Consider the following 19,567-nt stretch of genomic DNA (forward strand, 5'->3'; position numbering starts at 1 on the left):
TGCCCCTGCTCAGTTTGCATATCATAGCAACATATGAAGCTGCCTTACGAGTCAGACCATTGCTGGATCTAGTTCAGTACTGCCTACACTGACTGGCAATGACGCTCCAGGGTTTCAGGAAATGCCATTAATTAAACCTGGGATATTTTACATACAAACCAAGTGCTGTACCACTTTAATTACTTTCATTCCCTAAGTCTACATACATAGCAGTTTAAAGGACTGAGTGGGTAAATGAAGGTACTGCAAATACAGCTACTTTGATTTTTCCGATAATCACACAAAGCAACAGGATTATATTTGTACAATTTCCTTGAAGGTATTTATCAGGCTGTGTGGTCAGTCTGCAGCATACACACCACAAGTTGCATAAACAACAGGAGTTTGTGGCACATCTGAGCAGGGGCAAGAAGCACTGGGAGCCTGGCTACAGCAAAGTGTCATCATAGAATCGAATCATCGAATCATAGAGTTGGAAGAGACCACAAGGGCCATCGAGTCCAACCCCCTGCCAAGCAGGAAACAGCCCCCATGCTCTGCTGGCCTCTCCTGTGCTGCATACTTCTAAGGTTAGTAGGGTCTGAGGCAAAATCAAACCATTGTAGAGAAGTTGCCTGTACTGTATAATAAATCTAGCATACACAAATTTAGCATACACAAATGTACCATACACCTTTTCATTCTTTGGGTTTGAAATACCGTGGCACATTTGCTTAAAAAGTTATCTATTGTTGCATTTAGAAAAATGAGGAGGGTCAGTAAAACTATCCAGCTAATTATGTCTTCAATCTACTATTTATTTAAATATCATTATATTTTCCCTTCATTAAAAAAATAACATGGATGATGGCAGTATTCTGTTTGATTTACAGATCAGCTATGTCATCTTGCCACTGAAACACACTGTGTGCTGATATCTTAGCTTCCAAGTAAAAGAGGATCTAATTATAATGCAGTAGCATTAACAAGAATGGAAAAGTAAATATAGTTTACAAGCAGGTGATATACTAAAGTTTTAGCAACTCTGGATAAAAGCTCTTCTGAGTATCTTGGTCCTGAACTTACTTTGATCCCACAGGCAATGTTTATTGTACAAGAAGTTAAAATACATCCTCCCGTGGTTTTCTGTGGCAGATTGAATATTTTCAATTCTTTGGGAACAAAATATATCCAGGTTTCTAGGTAAAATACCCAAGAATACTTGCCACTGCAGCCTATTTTCCCATAGGCACAGAAAAGGTAAGCAAAGTGAATTTGAAACAGGCAAAGTGAAACCACATTTCTCAAAAGGCCTTACAAACAAATACCCACAGCCAACATGAAGGGCACTGACCTATTCTAACAATATAAGCCCTAAGGGCGAGCAATTAGGAAAACATGTGTTATGTAACTGCAACGCCCATTATGACTGTCAAGAAAATAATACAGACTCCAGGTCCCAGCAATTCATCACCACCTTTAATTATTACAAGAGATAATCTCTGCCCAAGGAGAAGAGGGAACAATTATCAAGGGTGTCACTACGCCCTAAGTGGCAATTATTGCGGCCACTACTAGATCACTTTCCTTATAAAAACCCCCCACTAATCGTGGGGCTCTCAATGAAGCCAAAGTAGCCAATGAAACAAACCACGCGCGCCAGTCCTGTGGTACAAAAAGATGCGCAAGTTGGCGTGTTATTAAAGGGGGGGGCGGGGAATGAAAGCGCAACTGCGCCTCGATCCAAACCGGACGCTGCGCCTTGAAAGGGATGAGCGGAGTCTTGGCTGATGCAGAACCTGCCACGATCAAGGTCACGTTACTGACATCCTAGAAACACAGCATCCCTTCTTGCCCAAGAGGAGGAGAAGCTCGCCTGCCCTTTTGGCTTTCCTCCGCTGACGGGGGCCGAGCGGCGTCAGCAGCAGCCTCCTACGAACAAGAAGCATGGTGCCGGGAGGAAGCCGAGCGCTGCGAAGAGACACGCCGCCGCCGACACCCGCCCGCCCGCCCCTTCGCAGGGCAAGAGGCGGCGCGGGAGACGTGACGGGCCCCTCCGGGAAGCCGAGCGCCGGTCCCACGCGGGCGCCGAAAGCCGCTCGGACGGACCGGCGAGCCAGCCAACCCCCTTCCCGGCTCCCGCTGAAGGAGCCTCCGGGCACCCCGAGCCCGGAGGGAAGAGGGACTCCCTCCTCTCTGCCACAGCCGCGGCTGGTCCCCGCCCCTCTCCGCCTTTGTGAGGCCGCGGCGGGAACTCTTCTGCGCTCGCTGCCGGGCTCCCCCCCGCCGCCTCCCTCTCTCCGCGGGCCGCCTAGGGAGCGCCATGTCCTTACCGGGGAGGGGGGGTTGCTTCTCGTACGTGCCAGGGGCTCGAGCCGCGGGGGCAGGGGCCGCCAATGATCCGCTCGCCGAGTCCAGCCCAGCGCCGCCGACTGAGCAGCGCCACAAAATGGCCGACGCGACTGCGGCGCCGCTAGCTCGCCCGCCCGCCCGCCTGCCTGCCGCGAGGGGAGGGGAGGGGAGGGTCCTCCTGTGGGAGGGGCGAAAGGGCCAGGGGGCGTGGCTCCGGCGGAGAGGGCTCGGGGGCCCTCGCGCAAAATCCAGGCGGCGGCGGCCCGTCACGCGCGCATCCGTCTCTGGGGACCCGGAAGGCGTCGCTGCCTTCCCGTTGTCCAGTGTGAGTTGGCCAGTGAGAGGAACTCGCGACGCAGGCAACGAGCGCGTGCTTTTTTCAATACCCGCTGCTGCTGGACTCGGGTGTATTGAATCCTTGGAGAGAGGGTACCAGCAGCAGCAAATTATGAACCGCTTTTAAGGCCACGTTTAAAACATACCAAACCTTTTCCTCCTTCACGCGGGGAACAGGGCAGAGGTCAGTAACTGGAGTACGTGCTTCGTATACAGTGGTACCTCGGGTTAAGTACTTAATTCGTTCCAGAGGTCCGTTCTTAACCTGACACTGTTCTTAACCTGAAGCACCACTTTAGCTAATGGGGCCTCCTGCTGCCGCCGCGCCGCAGGAGCACGATTTCGGTTCTCATCTTGAAGCTAAGTTTTTAACCCGAGGTACTATTTCTGGGTTAGCAGAGTCTGTAACCCGAAGCGTATGTAACCTGAAGCGTATGTAACCCGAGGTACCACTGTACACAGCAAGTTCTCTCTGATCCCAACCACAGCCACTGGTGTAGTGGTCCACTCTAAAGTGCAGGCACTCTTCAAAGATAGCGTTGCACCTTGGCTTGTGAGCTTATACAACAACCCAAATTAAATATGAATTTTTTGACCAATGCAGACATTACGGCTTTGGTATCAAGGCAATTTTCTGCTCACTCGCTCTTCCAACCAGGGGCGTACTTTGAAGTTGGCCATGTTGGCTCTTAGCCCCCCTTCCAAGGGTGGGTGGGTGGGTGGGTGGGTGTGCAAAAAAAAATATTGCTTCTCTCCACTCTGGTTTGGAGTGGCTAGGAGCCATTTTGCTGGGAGGAGAAGCAAGTTGGTTTAGAATCTTGCTATTTAGGGTGCTCTTTTCTTTTAAAATGCAGGTTATCCTTGTTTGTGATTTTTCTGGGGTTTTTTTAAAATGTTTTAATGTTTATTTTAATGTTTCTTCTCAACATTTTCCAGGAGAAAATCAGGACCAGATTCTCCCCTTTCAGGTTTTGGAGGAAACAAATAAATAAGGTTATATAACATAACTCCTCCTCAGTCCGCTGCTCTGAGCAGGAATCAGAATCTCTGATGTTGGCGACGGGATCACTGACCATAATCAGAATACAGCGTAAAGCGTTACGGAGCCGAGTTCCGCCGACTTTAGAGACCTCTTCATATATACCGTAGTTAAGATTCTTACACTGGCCATAGGGTGGCAGTATTTCCCTAAACACATCCTTTGTTTTCATTCCATTAACTGAAGAAATCAGCTGCAGATTATCGAGAATGAGCAGCTTAAAAAAATGTTTAGGGGTACTCTCTCCCTGCCAAGTTTTGATGGGCAGAATTTTACTTATTCTGCCTAATAATATGGACAAGTTGTTGAAGATTGAGCCCAATCATATACCCCTTTGATCCCTGCCCTGTTTGGCTGGTGGAAACTGCCCCAAGCAGCTTGTCTATTTGGGAGCATCAACACCTATTTATTAGATGATGTGGAACCATTGCTTTTGTGTGTTTTTACACATATGCATTTTTTTAAAAAAAGTTGCATCTCCCCTGAAGTACTGAGTACTTCCAGGTGGGGTGGGGGCTAAATAGATGGTAGATTGAAGTGAAAATTCCATGTTCTCATGTCTACCATCACAATTTGTTCTCAGCTCTGATGTCCACAATGAGAAGCTAATATCCAGTTCTGCACAGAAACTGGAACGTGAACACCCAGTGTTAGCTTCTAGAGCTCGTTTTTGGCTGGAAGCTACAGGCTTTAAGTTGAAAATTCTGCCCCTTGAACTCAAAGGTGAAAATAATAGGATACATCAGATCTATTAGCTGTGCAATCTTTTGAAATGTCAGGGTGCAGCAGTGGGAGCATTCACAGCCATGCATCATCTGAGAGCTATGGAATATTGCAACAGGGTCTGGCATATATCCACTACTGCACAGATGAGAAACTTTGGGCCAAGTGTAGCCCTCTAGGAGTCCCTGTGGCTCTCCCCACGTCACACCTCTCACCAGCCATGCTTCATGCCCTTGAGTGCTCTTGACTAGCCAGAATGTGTCCTCGAACTGTGTTAATGCCTCTTGCTTGTTGCGATGGAGGGGTGTGTGACTTTTACCTGTTGTTCCACCTATTTTTAAAATGGTTCTGCCTCGCCACAAACGTGTGGCCTCCAGATTGCCCATGAGGGAATGTGGACCTCGGGCTGAGAAGTGCTATCCACCCTTGACCATCCTGCTTCACTTATGTCCTTAAATAATTGTGACCATGTGGGACTATTTGCAGCTTTGAGACAGCTCTTGCAATGAGGGAAGGGTGCTTCCCGCACGCTCAAGAACACATTCTATTATTTCACTTTTCTGGACTAAGCCAATGAGCTGAAATCACTACTGTTAGAAGACAAACAACAAATTGCAAGCAGGAATGGCTGGTAAACAGTCAGCTAACAGAATTGGAGGGGGGATAAAGCCTGTTTTCATACACTCCTCTAGATATTCCTAACCAGAAAACTTCAAGCTGCAGAGTTCACAAATATTGACCTGCAGTGTACAGTATCAACCTTCTGACTGAGATAACCTTGCTGTTATTTGCATTAGCACTAAGATTAGGAGCTAATATGCATTCCCTGGTACTGTAACCTGGAAAACGATCTGTGGAGGGTGAGGACCAATTTTTATACAAACCTATATAGTATTAACTGTTTGCATGTGCTTAACATTTATTATTATCATCATCACCATCTAACTTTTTATCGGCCAAGGCAACTCAAAGTGGCTTATAACCAAACAACAACTCCCCCTCAATACATACATTAAAACTGAGAAACAAAAATATATACATCCACTCTAAAAGGCCACAGATAGTTAAGAAGCTAGAGGCCTGGTTAAAGAGGAAATATTTTGCTTGGCATTGAAAAATATAGAATGATGCTACCAGGTGATCCTCGGAGGGGAGAGCATTCCACAAACGGGGAACAACCACTGAAAAGGCCAATTCTTGTGTTGTTACCCTCCAGACCTCCTATGGAGGGGGCATACAAAGAAGGGACTCAGATGATGGTCCATATCGGTTCATATGGGAAGAGGTGGTACCTGAGGTTCTGGTAAAATGAGTACTCTGCTATGACCCAAAACCACAAAAGAGACACCACCACAAAGAACTCAAAAGTAGGATGTTTTTTTAAAAGACTGTCTGCCATTAACAATGTAAATAAGTTATAGTCACTATTCAGCCAGGAGAAAAGGTGGGGATAAAGCAGATATTATGAAAGGCAGTTTAAATTCATGCCCTTAGTCAAGGCACAGTTTGACTAAATCTAAATCGGTGTTTAAAAACACATAGAAAACAATGATGAACCACAGATGTTTAATTATTCTTTAACAACAGTAAGGGACAGTATGTTTTGCTGATTCACATTTACAAACATGTTGGCAAAAAGAAAACAATATCCAGTGTAATTTTTAGCCTATTTTACAGCCCTTGGGGGAAAGCATTAATATAACAGCCTGTCTATGCTTCTGTTATACTTAAGTGCCAGGGAGAATTTTAATCATTACCCACCCTGTAGTTGGCTGCAGTGTTTAAATCTGGGAAACCTGTGCACCCAGAGGACATCCCGAAACAATTTTTAAAAGCCTTTTTTAAAGGAGCGGGGGTGTATGGCATACTAAAAATTGGTCAACACTTCCCATTTTTCAAAAAAATTATTTGTGTAAAATGTAGTTGCTCTATGGTATGGCCTCAAACAGAGTCAAGTCCTTAGTATGCTGCACGGATATGAGCTCTGTGTGAAACAGAGAAAATAACTTTATATCAAGATTTGTAATAGAAGCAGGCCCAAGGTACTCTGTTTGGGAATAAGTTTGAGTTTGATGGGACTTGCTTCCAAATAAGTGTTTGTAGGATTCCAGTTCTAACAACCTGGCACAAAGAGTGAACAGCACTGGCCAAATTCTGAAAAAGGAGCCTTTTTGAATAGCACCCAGCTCCTCGGAAGACTCAGGCTAATCTACTTCATCAAGTGCAGCTCAGTAAGAGATAGCAAGGAGCGTTCTGCACATGTCACAGTGATTGCCTGAATTCTGGATTCAGCTCAGACAATATGTTATGGGCAGTTGTGTGGATATCACCCACATGTGTCTCTCTGGCAATGTAAGGGGCGGAAAAGACATATGACATGCTGCAATGCAGTTTCTGTAGCCACCTGCCTTATGTAAAGTAGGGAAACATGAATGCAAATTGCATCACCTATTCCTCACATTACTAGTGAGATGTGCATGTTCAAATAACATGTAGTTTGGGTCCCAGAGAATGGCTCTGTTCAGATACAAGAAATCAGAATCCCCAAGTTTCTCGATAATTTAATTGAAAAGAAGCTAACTCTCAAAAGATACCTAGAAAAAGGCACACTATAAAGGTGAATGGGAACTTTGGCATTACCAAATAAACCAAGCTAAAGGATCTTTTACAGCAGAACTGGCTCAAACAGGGAAACAGTAGCATACTTTGGTTCCACATAATGAGATGGAATAATCTAGTAAGAGTCACAGTGTCTGGAGATCAAAGGATAATGTGCATTCCTCTATCCATTAAGATCACATCAACCACTATCTGAGAAGTACTAATTCGTTCCGAAGACTCATCACACTGGCACAGGAAAGGCTCAAAGCACTGACTGTAAAAGAATATACAACCTGACTCAATTTTCCAAGATTCTGTCCTTGTCATTTCCATCAACTGGCCTCTTCTCAAGGAACCCAAGCCTGCAAGTCTGTTCAAGGGCTTTCTGAAGGAGCGACACCCACTTCCAAAATGACGGAGAGGCAAGGACATGGAAGGCTCCTGTTTCAGGTATGTGTCAGGAAAGTGGCAAGAGAAAGGTGTAGAAGTACTGAGGCAGCAGCCCTACTCCTACCCCTTCCCCTTAATCAGCAAGGACTCCCTGACTAGTGGAAGGGCAAAGTGGTCAGAAGACTTCAGCCTCGGTGAGAAAAATCCAACTTTCTGTGAAAGGGTGAAATGAAGTTCAGAGTATTATGGCATCAAACTGCTCTTCTTGCTTAGCATAATTGCTCTCTTCTACCTTAAGACTACAACCTGTGTTTTTCAAACCAGAAGTACTGACTGAGGTCCTAACTAATATGGATGAAGGAAATCCATGATCAGATCTCCCAATGTCTTTTTCTTTCATTTAAAAAGCAGTCACTGGCGGGGACTTAACGCTTTACTCCTCTCACTATTTGCCCAATTTAAAGTTCAGAGATGAGGGAAGAGACAGGTATTATACGGATACTGATTTTCCTACCGCACTGGATCATGCTTCTCAGCTAACAGCAGCCTTGGAAGGGCAATGTAAGTCTGGAAAGTGCAATGGACATGAAGGGTTCAGCTCCAAACCAGTTCAGCCTCCCTACAGCTTCTTTTTACCAAAGAAATAGATATCAGGAGATCTGATCAAGGAGTTCTCGTGTTGTGTCTAGTTTGGCTTTGTAAGCCTGAGTGCGAAGCAGAAAACAAAAGGCATATCTTGAGCTCAGTAAAAGCCTTCATGCTGATCATGTTTGCTCATAACATCTTCACAACAACTTGATACCCGATTTTAGTCTATGTTGAAGTAAGGAGAAAGGCAGCAGGAATCATAACTGACTGCATTTTTAAACATACAGTATAGAGAAAGTTCCATTCTGGAGAAATAATCTGTAAGCTATTTCATTGCTGTGACCTAGCTTAAACTCAAGGGGACAAGGATCATTGCCATTTGAGACATCTAACCCAAACAATGAAAAAGTATGTTTGGGCTAAAAAAAAAAAGCTTGAAATTTAATCAGCCTCTTTCTAAGGTACTATACAGCAGGAGAAGAAAACAACAACAGGCAGTCTCCCAAACTCCAGTCCATGACTGCTTTTCACTGTGGGAAAAGGTTGCAGTTAAATAGCTTGACCTTGTTTCCAACAATGCCTTCCACTTGGTCCTTCTAATATGAATTGAGTAGTAAAAGTACTCCAGGCATGAGGAGAGTCAACCTGGATCGGAAGCCACAGCTCATCCAGTGCTGCCAAACTGAACCTTTGGTAAGAGTGGTGTGTTTTAAGGTAGCAAAGACAGGTAGAAGAGTTGGAGAAGGATGCAGTCAGCAGTTTGAATGGCAGTACTGGCTGCAGCAGGTTTGCTCCAAGGCAGGATATGTGCTATAGTAGCCTGAGACAACAACCCTTTTCCTTCTGGGGGTGAAGCTTGATTAGAGAAGTTTCCAATCTTCAGGTGGTAGAAGCAAAATCCCAGTATCTGAGAGCAGTTGGTTCCCAATGAACATTCCACTTTGAATGTGCAGTGGATTCCCAGTGTAATGCAAAGCGGTTCCAACTTTTGTACTTTGACAATGCACTGGCTGCTGCCTCTGGCATCTTGACTTCCTAGGAATCAACTGCTGCAGGTTCTTAGGAGTGCCCTCACAGCATGGTCTGAGAGTTGGCTCCCTGATGCCTCAAAACCCTTTCTAGTATGATGACTTCATTATTATAGGGTTTCCTTGGAGACATTAGCGGTGTTGCTGGGGCGAGGAAACAGCTGTCGAAGCAACAGAAGCAACCCGAGGAGCCTGGAGCCTGCAGAGGGGAAGATCCATGGCTCAAAGAAGGTAATACTGGCAAGAGATCCTTACTCCCTTCACATGGTGTTGCCTGAAGCCAACCCTTCACACCACTCCTTTGATAAAGCTGGTGTCCAAGTGCACAATTAGCATGCGCAAGAAAGACATCTCTTTGCGAGTGTTTTCAAAGATAACTCTGGGATCATCAGATTGGCATCGCAGACAGTTTGGGGCCATCACCATGGCCAAGTTGTTTACGTCCATCTTGGTTTTGCCCACATTGGTTGGCTGAGCAAAAATCTGTGAAATAAAGAAGGTGCAGCTCAAATAAACTCAAAGATATATAGATGTAAAATTCTGGAAAATAGCCCAGAAGATTTAGTTGTCCCACAAAGAATCACTTGCTCCTGCTAGTATTTATATGCTGTCAACTTTAAGAAAGAATTTCATATAGGAGATCTAATTATATTATTATTGTGAGTCCTAAGACCTGCAGCCAAGACTGCCTCTGATACACATTAGAAGAAATGAAGATTGAATCTTCAGAGGGTTTTATTCAATTGTCATTCTTCCCCTAGTGGAAGGTTCTTTGAATTAGCAATGCCTTTTCTCATTGGAGCAGAGATAGAAACATTCATCGGCTACTTCCCTTTTTTTCGGCAGCTCCCACCCCACCACAAATCTGCTCTGGGGAGTTGGCAAGCCCTTTAGAACAGCATGGGAGGTGGCAACATGCGGAGAGGAAATACTTCAAGAGATTCTTAATCCCTGTTCCATTGATGGAAGGCTGTGCTGGATTAAAGAGCCTTCCATCAGTGGAAGTATATCAACTGGATATAATCCAGAATATTTGCAATGCAGAGTAAAGCGAGACATTCCAGAGTGCAGCTACCATATACTGCTTCAGAATGCCTGTGGCCTGTCTTCTGCTTCAGAATGATTCCTAGTCTCAGAAATGCAGTTTCCTACATACCTGTAAGAAGTGGATGAGGTAACACAAAACCAATTTGTTGAGCTCAGGCAGGAGCTCCACTACTGCTACAGCAGCATCAGGGTTCTCATAGTTGCTGATACACTCTTTGTAGAATTGCTGTGGGATGACAGGCTCCTCCAGCTCCCGGTACCACAGCTTCAGCAAAGAAGCTGCAAGGGCAAGAAGGGGAAAAACAGGCACTTTCAACAACAACAACTTAACAAATAAGGTATCTGGGTCAGAGACATCTGTCCTGAAGCAGATATTTAATTGAATAAGGGCACAACACTCCTGCTCCTCCATCTTATGCTAAATAAGACTCTGTACTTCCCCAGAGGAAAGATAGCATCACCCAATTCATTGAGATTTATGGTTTGAGACCTTTGAAATCACAGGACACAAATCCTAAAGGGGCTAGGGTAGCAATGGGCTGTGGCTTCAGAAGTAGTTACTAAAAGTTTTGGTTTAAATAGGAGGGAAGAAACAAAAGAACACAAGATGGATCTATCTCAGTGTACTGTGATTTGGAGTGTGACTGAAATGTTAAGGCAAGAGGGAATCTACTGGGGGGCAGAATGCTGGAAATGGAGCAGTTGGGATTTGGCACTTAAAGAAGGAAGTGGGTATGGAACGAGGGTGGGTGGGGAGGGAATGAGTTTCTTGGGTTAGGAAAAGGTCCCAAATCAAAGATCTCCTGTTTTGAAGGCTTCTGAATAAAAGTAAGTTCCTGCTATTTATTTGATTCTCATTCTCTCATGAATGAAAACAGTTATATTGTCAATCTGGGTCTACTTTCCACAGAATTGAAGGATTTAAGTACCTCCCCACAAAAGTAATGTATTAATGGTGAGGCTGTGACAGGGGACAGGATCACAAAAAGAAAACAGGCCTTTTCAGCAGTGCAGCCTTCCTCTTGCTGGTTGGAATGTTCTCCCAGATGATTGAGTAATATTTTTTCTTGCAACAGTTGGCAAATGTGGGGATGGGGGGTGGGGTGGTGCTGTTCTGCAGAGGTCAGGGGATGGTGGGACTGTTTTATGGTGTGATTCTGCTTTTAATTTGTAAGTTGTTGCGAGACCTTTTCATAAAGTAATCAAGAAACAAACAAATAATCTGGGTGAGAATACAGCAGCTGCGTTGTTTATCCATACCTGGTATATTGGGATCACCAACGTTGTTAGGAATTTTCCACTGATCAACCTGTAGCTTGAGTGCATTGACTTCATCAATGTCACCAGGAATTCTGAAAGCAGACACAGAGATTCATCAATAAAGACCAATTGAACAGAGGAAGCAAATCCCACAGATCCAGGAACCAGAGGAACAGACGAGACTACATATTTCAGAAAGCCATGTACAGAGTTGTTTGACAAGAATGACATAGTGTTAAACAAGTAGGACACGAACCAAAATATTGCAGTTTAGAGTGCATCTGTATGATGTAAATTGGGGGGTGGGGTGGGTAGGGAGAGGGGTACTCCTACAGGTGTCTCTACCTGCTCTGCTTAAGGACCAGAAACCTTGACTCTTCCTCTCCTTGAGTCTTTCGATTCCAACTGGTCATTACAAGAACTCTGTTAACTAAGAAACAGTGCCAGAGTTTGCTTTTCCCCTCTTATCTCCCAAACTCTTTTCCTTTCAGGTCATGACTTTTATAAACTTTTAGACTAAGCCTCAAGGCATCATTATCATCAACATTTGTAAACTGTTCTGGGAGCCTTTTATGGCAGAAGAATGTGATTTAAAAATGCTATAAACAAACAGACCAAGCCGCAATATTTGGGGGGTCTCATTAATCTACTAATTCCTCCCTCTTGAGCAAGGCGGCTGTGGCTAAATGAAGAGTCATGTTTTGAGAACGAATATTTAATTAGTATAGAGGATTCATTTTTAAACAGTTTTTGCCCAAACAATGGCCTTATTGGTATGGTAGACATGTTGGGGGCATGTTATATTTCTAAAAATGCCTTTATCAGCAGCAGCCCTAGTATGAGGATACAAACTACCACAATGAAACTTCCTTCCTTCAACTATGATGCAGATGTCAGCACTGACATAAATCAAGCTCTGGCTCTATATGGTTTAAACAAGCTAAGCAGCTAAAAATGCACCCCCTTCCCCATGTTATACAAGAGAAGTTTCTTTACAACTTTTCAACTTGTGGTCTACGGGGCCAGTCCAGTTTTTTTGTAGTGGCTTCTTCATTCTATAAATATTTTTATTTTTATTAGTTGTTTCCAGATGCAATTCCTTGCCCTTGATTTTCAGAACAGAGTGCAAAAACAACTTAAGTTCCTCACTCTCAAGGCCTTAGATTAGGTAGCATCTATACTGTGTGTGCGGGGGGTGAGCAGTGGCAATTCCTCTTCCCACCCTAGCTAACTCTGACAAAGCTAGCAACGGCTAAATGGCCTTCGCAGACACAGTGATATTCTAGGAAAGGAGGAGATTAAATCACAGAAAACATGCACAGCTGATATACATGTACCACAGTTCTCTCCCCACCCCCAATCCAAAATATGCAGATGGGTAGATTAGATATTTTAGCCTCAGGTTTTAGGAGCAAGTTCATATGTACTAGCATAAGCCTATTTGTTTGGAAGCAACTGAGAAGGTGGCACAAGTCCCTGGAGACCTCATAAATCTTTTGCTGTGGTTTGAAAGCTGCTTCCTCTCCTAAAACTGTTTCTAAAAATGAGGCTTGAGAGGATGCAGTTCCACTAGGGCAAGGAGCAGAAATGCCATGCATCTCCAACTATCCGTTCAGCTATACAGTAATCCTTTATGTAGCTCCGGTCAGCCAACCTCACCTGAATATTCCCTCAGTCTGTTCTCCCCCCAGTTCCAAAACTTGCTGAGACAGCTGTGTTTGTACCCAAGGTAGCTTGTTATCAGGATACATGTCCTGCTGCCGTAACATGATTTCCTCCAGAGAACTGCCAAACAGTGAAGGTGTTACAATAGCATTCTTGGCATGTATTATCTCTTCAATTGTAGGCTTCCGGAGACCCTATAAGCAAAAAAGGAAAAAGAAAAGAAAGGATAGGAAACAATGATGAACAGATTTGCATAAGGAACAATCACATGCATCCTAGGAAAGCATTTTGTGTTTGCTCTGAATTTTTAAAAATAATTATCTATGTCAGAACCTGTGTGGATGAGCATGTTAGCTGTGGCCTGTTTGTGCTGTATGCAGCACCCATGGAGGGGGGGGATGCATATTCACAATTAAGCCATGGGTAGTTTATGCAGTGCCCTCCAGATTTTGGATTCTGATGCCCATCAGCTCTAGCAAGCATGAGCAATGGAAGTTTTAGTCCAGCAACATCTGGAGGGTACCATGTTGCTCTCCCTTGGCTTAGTGTGACATGCTAACCAGCCTACCCACTTCTCCACTGGGGAAAAAAGCTGCAGTGGGGGCATAGAGACTCAATATGATGACTGTGTCACACACTGGAAGCTGCCTTACATGAAATCAGACCATTGATCCATTGAGCTCATTATTTCTACACTGAGTTGGCAGCAGTTCTCCGTAGCTTCAGACAGGAGTCTTTCGCAACCCTGCCTAGAGATGCCAGCAGAGATAAGATTGGGAGTGTCTCCATGCATCTGCCACTGAGCTAATGCACTTTCCCAAGAAAAGTACTTCTAAAATGATACACATTTTTAAATGGTCATAGCATAAAAAATGTGTGTCCATGGAACTGTCATCCTAGTACTATTCCTCTGTAAATGTAATTCTGGCCTTCAATTGCTGCTGATAAGTTAGTGGAGCGTGCACTCATATTAGCTATTTATTCATCGTTTTTGCAAACGTAAGGTAATGGAACATTTCCAATCCAGACAAGAACTTGTATAATTCCTCTATGGTACTTTGATGTCATGCGTAACAGGAAGAATTCAACCTCAGTGTGCACAGTCAGATGATCACATCTATGCCAGGCAAGAGTACGCCATTTTTCCAGTAATGATAAATATGCTGAAAATGTCTGCATCGTAATGAAATTGATCTCAAAAACCGTGAGTGCTAGAAATTCATTCTTCACTTTGGAAAAAATAAGGAGATTTCCAGAACTCACATAAGTGTTTTACTATATGTGACCTTGCTCACCCAATTCTGCAGCATGTGTTTTATAAGTACAATTCTAAGGCCCCCTATCTTAATTCTGATTACCAGGGCGTCTTCCCACCCATTTGTTGTATAAATATTCAAGACCTATGAAAATGAAGATTTCATGTTATTTTGTCTTTCCACTGAATTTTTCTGTCTTAAAAAAGGAAAAGTAGAAGATTTCAGGCATATCATTCCCACATCTACCACTGACTTTTCCATTAATGTCTGCAGCTTTCCAATCTATGCTTCTGATCATCATCAAAATAATGCCAAAGGGGCAAGAGAACAGTTCACTTAAACTACTAGATGAGAATATGACACTCGCTCACCTTTTTGCCTCCAGTGACTGCAACTTTTTGCAGCTTCCGGTAGCAGTATCTGGCATAAGTGCTGATAGGCAGACCTAACAAATGGAAATAAAGAAAATGGGAGTTTTAGAATAGTTGTGGAGAACTTAAGAGGAGATGGCCCCAGAGCACAAATGTTTGTATTCTCCCTAACTGACCCTCAAGCTTATCCTTCTGAGCAAGTGATAAAATAAGTGCTATAAAGGCCTTATTACTGTTTTACTGTGCAATAAATGTGCACTTGTTGTGGCAGATCTAGATATCCTTTCTCAAGATAGCACTTCTGCCGCAGGGTTATTTCATTAGCCTGGCACTCAAAATAGTCTTCCCCTCCAACTATCACATCCATTGCAGTTTGGAGTGCTGTGAGAAATGTAATTGAATTGGGGTCAAGTGATAGAACTCCTTAAAGTCCATGGCATTTTGTGAATTTTTATTTTTTAAAAGAGGGATTTTTTTCCAGTGCAGGAAAACACATACAGTATTCTAGAAGGGAGAAAAGTTCTGATGAACATCAGAAAGGCAATATTTTCCCCATAGCAATGTTCTACATTTTGTAAACCTTTACCCATCAAAAATACATATAATACTAAACTGTATGTACTTTTTCTCCAGCACTAGTGCTTAGACTTCCCCTGCTTAAAACAAAAACAAAGCAATGAACAGATCACTTTCTCCCGCACTTTGTAGGACTAATATTCGTTTCTGACAGACTTTAGTATAAAATGTCATTTGGCCAGTGTCTGGAAAAGCACTCAGAGGGAGCTGCTAGGCTGAGGTGTCTGTGAGAAATGAGTTGAACAGGTCTTACAAACTGCATGTGCAGTTCTGCCTCTTAACATGAGATAATATAGATGTGCATTATTTCACTTGCATACATGCTTCACAGTCTCATATAGGCACATAAAGCTGGAAATGGCAACCCTCTAATTTCTTTGGATTATTATCCCACCTCCTGCTGCTATTCAAAATGGCATACAAAAGCCCTCCAGTGCTGCAGTCATGAACGTAACAAAGTACAGATACATTCTCTTTCCTGAAATGCCCTCACTTAATCACGTTTTCTGACAAGTCTGGGGTCCAGGTGACGAAGAACGCTCTTCTGGGAATACAGAAAAGGGCATGGTGAATGGACAACTCTGGGCATCTTCTGGCTTCAGATAATGGAACCAGCCGGGTTCTGTCATCACTTATATTGAGGAGCACCTCCTAGTGCATTCATAATCCTTGATGGAAATCAAAGCTCCAGACCCCTAAATTACTTTGCCAGATCAAGTCCAATTAATTTCAGTGAGACTTGAGCTTGGGCTGACATAGTGTTTTGTGGATGAGTGCTGAGGGAGCACCAGTACAGTTCTGGAGCAGGTAAGCAGCTCCATGTGTGAGAGGTCTTCTTACTGCCCTGTGCTTCCAGAAACAGGGTCATCCTAAGGAAGCCAAAATGAGGTACCCTGGGCAATATTAAAGCAAATCACTGAAGGTTAACACTGAATTATTTGGGATTGGAAAAACATACATGAATTGTGAAGAGCTCCAAAAGGAACTCTCCAAATTGAGTAATTTGGAGGCAATAAAATGACAAAAGTAGTTCAACATAAGAATCAAATGCACAGTTTCAGATAATGTAACTCTCCTATGAGGAGAAATGTTATAGTTTAGTTGAGGGCTTTTTAATTTAGAGAAAAGACATGTAAGGGAAGGGGGGACACATAGAGAGATATAAAACTGCATGGTGTGAGGAAAGTGAATAGGGTATTTCTTCCTCTCTCATAACTAGTAGCCAAGAACATTAAGTGAAGCTGAACATTCAAAACAAACAGAAGTACTTATTCACACAGTGCATAGGTAATCTATGGAGTTCCCTATCACAAGATGTGGTGATGGCCGCCACCTTAAAAGAGGATTAAACAAATTCATGGACGATAAGGCTATCAACGACTAGTCATGATGGTTGTGTGCTACCTTGAGGATCAGAGACAACATGTCTCTGAAACCAAAGGAACACAGAACACAGGAAGCTAACTCATAGCGAGGGCACCATTGCTCCATCTACCTCAGTATTGTCCTAATTTCACAGGAGGCTTATCCAGCCCTCTCTAAATTCAAAAGGAACTCTTTAGCTGCTAGATAAGATGGGAATGCAGTGCTGCCTGTCTACACTGAATCCAATGAATCCATCTCAGGACTTTTGCTATCAAAGTTCTCAGACTAGAAGAGAAGGGAAGGAAGCCCACCCATCTACCATAAATGTAGGGTACAAATATAGCTAAATAAAGGTTTCTCCTAAACCCTGCAGTTGAAAGTCAATTATTAACTAATCCCATCTGAATGGAGGGATCCAGTTTGCTCTGTGAAAGTTAAGACGGCAACACATCTTTATTTGGAAACACTGAAATCAATTGGATCTTAAGTGTGTTTAAGATGTGCTGTTAATCATTAAATACTGCTCTATCAAGTGTTGCATACAAATTTTTATCTGTAGCCATTTTGCAATTTCCTCCATTCCCAAAATGTTGATGCTTGTACAACTCCTGGGTCTTATCTTTCTACAATAAAGCCCGTACAACTATATCTGAGGTCAATGGCACACAAACACAGACATGTGTAGTTGTGTCTCCTCTATTATTAGCCCTCCTCATAATTCAGTTATTTTTACCTTCATCCTCTGTATTTTGCTTCCTCTTTTTCCTGGATTTTGAGTTCTTTTTGTTTTTCATATCCAGAAGCTCCTTAATGCGCTGGGTAACTGAAAATCCAAAGCATCGTTGATTGAGTGATGGCAAAAACATTAAATGCTCACTGCCCTGTTTTTCTCAGCCATGGCAGAAGAGGGGCCCATATTTACTGAATTCACACATCACAAAATCAGCTCTATCCATCTCCTTTTCATTACATGTCAAGATCAGTTTTCATTACAAACATCAAGATCAGTTTAACAATAAATGTAAGAAGAAGGAAGTTCAGATTCTAAAAAAATCTTTTTCGGTTTATTAATTTGATTAAAAATCAGCCGGAATGTTTACCATTCATGGATGGAAATTTTTCAGGATTATGGCTGCTGATGGGGTTATATCTGATGCCAGGGACAAAAAAAGGGCCTGATTTCTTACTAATGAAGTCTCCTAACCAATTATTTTATTTCAGCAACCTTCAGAACAGTGTACTTGGAATAAAACCATTGCACTGAATGCTTTCTCTTCACTTTCTAAAGCATTTAACATGATATAGATCAAAAGTTCTTGAACCGAGTTAACACAACTCCCCAAATGTATATCTTGACAAACAGAGCAACATGAAAGACATTTGGCCATTTACTCTGAGTGAGCTTGCCAGCTGTGATCTAAAAAAATGTGATACATCTGATGCAATTAGTTATGTCACTGTTTTTTCCATCTACTTAATTATGTCTGCCTTGCCTTAGAATTCTTAGAATAGCTTATCACCAAGTTCTAAAGGAACATTCCAAATTGCTGCCCCCCCAAAAGAGGCTGGATATTTTCACTCAAAGAAACAAACTCAATGGGAGCAGATCAACACCTTAAAATAGAATAAATGTTTTTCTTCTTAGTTGTTTTCCAAGACTGGAGTGGAGAGAGAAATCTGCTTTGTAATTGTTATTGCTAAAATTTGGCTATTATTGGGGTTCATTGGAAAACTAAGAAAAATGTATTAAAAGAAGAAGTCTGCTTTGTGCAAAAAGTCAGCTAAACCTTTTGTTGTAACACCAGCTATATTTCACTTACTAGCAAAGAAACAGCTTTTAATCCTGCTGCATCCTTTTGAGCTCCTTTACTAATCAGAATGTACTGAGCTTTGTTATTACTTTTCACTTACAGTATCTAATATATTACAGTAAGAATAAAATATATTAAAAATTACATAGATAATAATTCTAAAACTTCCTTTTCCCTAAATCTGGAAATGAAAAGGTTGCCTACTCCTGCTGAACAGGATCTTTACTTCATTTTATTTGCTATTGTGCTGCAATGTACTTCACCCTTATTAGATAAGGCACTTACTATTTTCATCATTGACCTGGTTGAGATGACGATAGATATAGCCTTCTAGATAAGACTGGAACTTGGGTGATGGGGAGAAAAAGGCCAGACTGATGGCCATGAGTTCCCAGCCCCATGCCAGGCTTCGGTAGCACATATTGTCTGTTGTTTGTCTAATCAGTTGTATGTACAGCTCATCCCGTAAACCTTGAATGCTCCAGCACTTGGCAACGGTTATCAAAGCCACATGATCCCTGTCCATCCGAGCCTGGCGGTCACCCATGTAGATTTGCACCAGTTTAAATATCTCGCAAGCTTCCTTTTTAATGGTGTGGTTGCTGGTGATGAGCATTGGCTTTTTGATGGAGCCACCGTTCCAGGAGAGCATGTTGGCAATGGAGAGCCTTCGGCGAAAGATGCCCTGAGTGTGCATATTTAGGTTTTTCGAGGCCCAGTCGGCCATGCTGCTTTGAGAGATAGGCTTTCGTATGGTGTGGAAGGGAAACTGATACCCCATGTTGGTGCCAGGCTGGTCATTATTTTCTTGCTGGGAATCAGGCCTTATTGTTCCAGGCTGCAATGGAGAACAGAAAGAAAATGGTTAAAAAAAAAAAGCTGAGCTACTCATATTTCCCTGAGCAGAACAGCTAACTATAGTCACTTCCAAAAGAGGGGGCAGTCTTTCTATGAGTCCCAGTGTCTACTGACAACTTGAGAAGCTTTCTCTCTCCCTCTCTCCGTACCTCTCCACTATCTCCTTGTGTCAATGTCTGAAAGTTCAACTCAAACCCACCCTTCTAACTCAGTTCCTGCTTTTGTAATATGAGGCCTTTCTTCGTATGTCCTCTCAGAGGGAAGTGGCAAAATAAGAACAGGCCTTTTCAGTGGTAGCTCCCCAATAATGGAAGGCTCTCTT

General features: G+C 42.9%; 2 protein-coding genes across 9 annotated transcripts in view; both read right to left on the reverse strand.

Annotated features, from left to right (window-relative positions):
* The window catches only part of PHF20 (PHD finger protein 20), a 48,954-nt gene extending 46,491 nt beyond the window's left edge, over positions 1 to 2,463 (reverse strand). For 2 of the 3 annotated variants that reach the window (XM_081864737.1, XM_081864735.1), the window contains exon 1: positions 2,313 to 2,454. The gene's annotated coding sequence lies outside the window, so the exon portion shown is untranslated. Of the gene's footprint in view, positions 1 to 2,312 lie in introns of all 3 variants that reach the window. The other variant, XM_081864736.1, reaches the window with a different exon arrangement.
* Positions 2,464 to 5,978: 3,515 nt separating this feature from the next.
* LOC309343366 (rho GTPase-activating protein 39-like) overlaps positions 5,979 to 19,567 on the reverse strand; it is a 94,316-nt gene continuing 80,727 nt past the window's right edge. For 5 of the 6 annotated variants that reach the window (XM_081864730.1, XM_081864728.1, XM_081864725.1 and 2 more), the window contains 7 exons: positions 18,673 to 19,225; positions 17,310 to 17,399; positions 14,636 to 14,709; positions 13,003 to 13,202; positions 11,344 to 11,435; positions 10,193 to 10,362; positions 5,979 to 9,519 (listed from right to left, as the gene is read on the reverse strand). In XM_081864730.1, the coding sequence (XP_081720856.1) occupies positions 9,325 to 9,519; positions 10,193 to 10,362; positions 11,344 to 11,435; positions 13,003 to 13,202; positions 14,636 to 14,709; positions 17,310 to 17,399; positions 18,673 to 19,225 (1,374 nt within the window). In that variant the 3' untranslated portion in view covers positions 5,979 to 9,324. The remainder of the gene's footprint in view (positions 9,520 to 10,192; positions 10,363 to 11,343; positions 11,436 to 13,002; positions 13,203 to 14,635; positions 14,710 to 17,309; positions 17,400 to 18,672; positions 19,226 to 19,567) is intronic. The other variant, XM_081864727.1, reaches the window with a different exon arrangement.

The sequence above is a fragment of the Podarcis erhardii genome (assembly GCF_964252035.2).
Source record: "Podarcis erhardii genome assembly, chromosome: 6".
Classification (NCBI taxonomy): domain Eukaryota; kingdom Metazoa; phylum Chordata; class Lepidosauria; order Squamata; family Lacertidae; genus Podarcis; species Podarcis erhardii.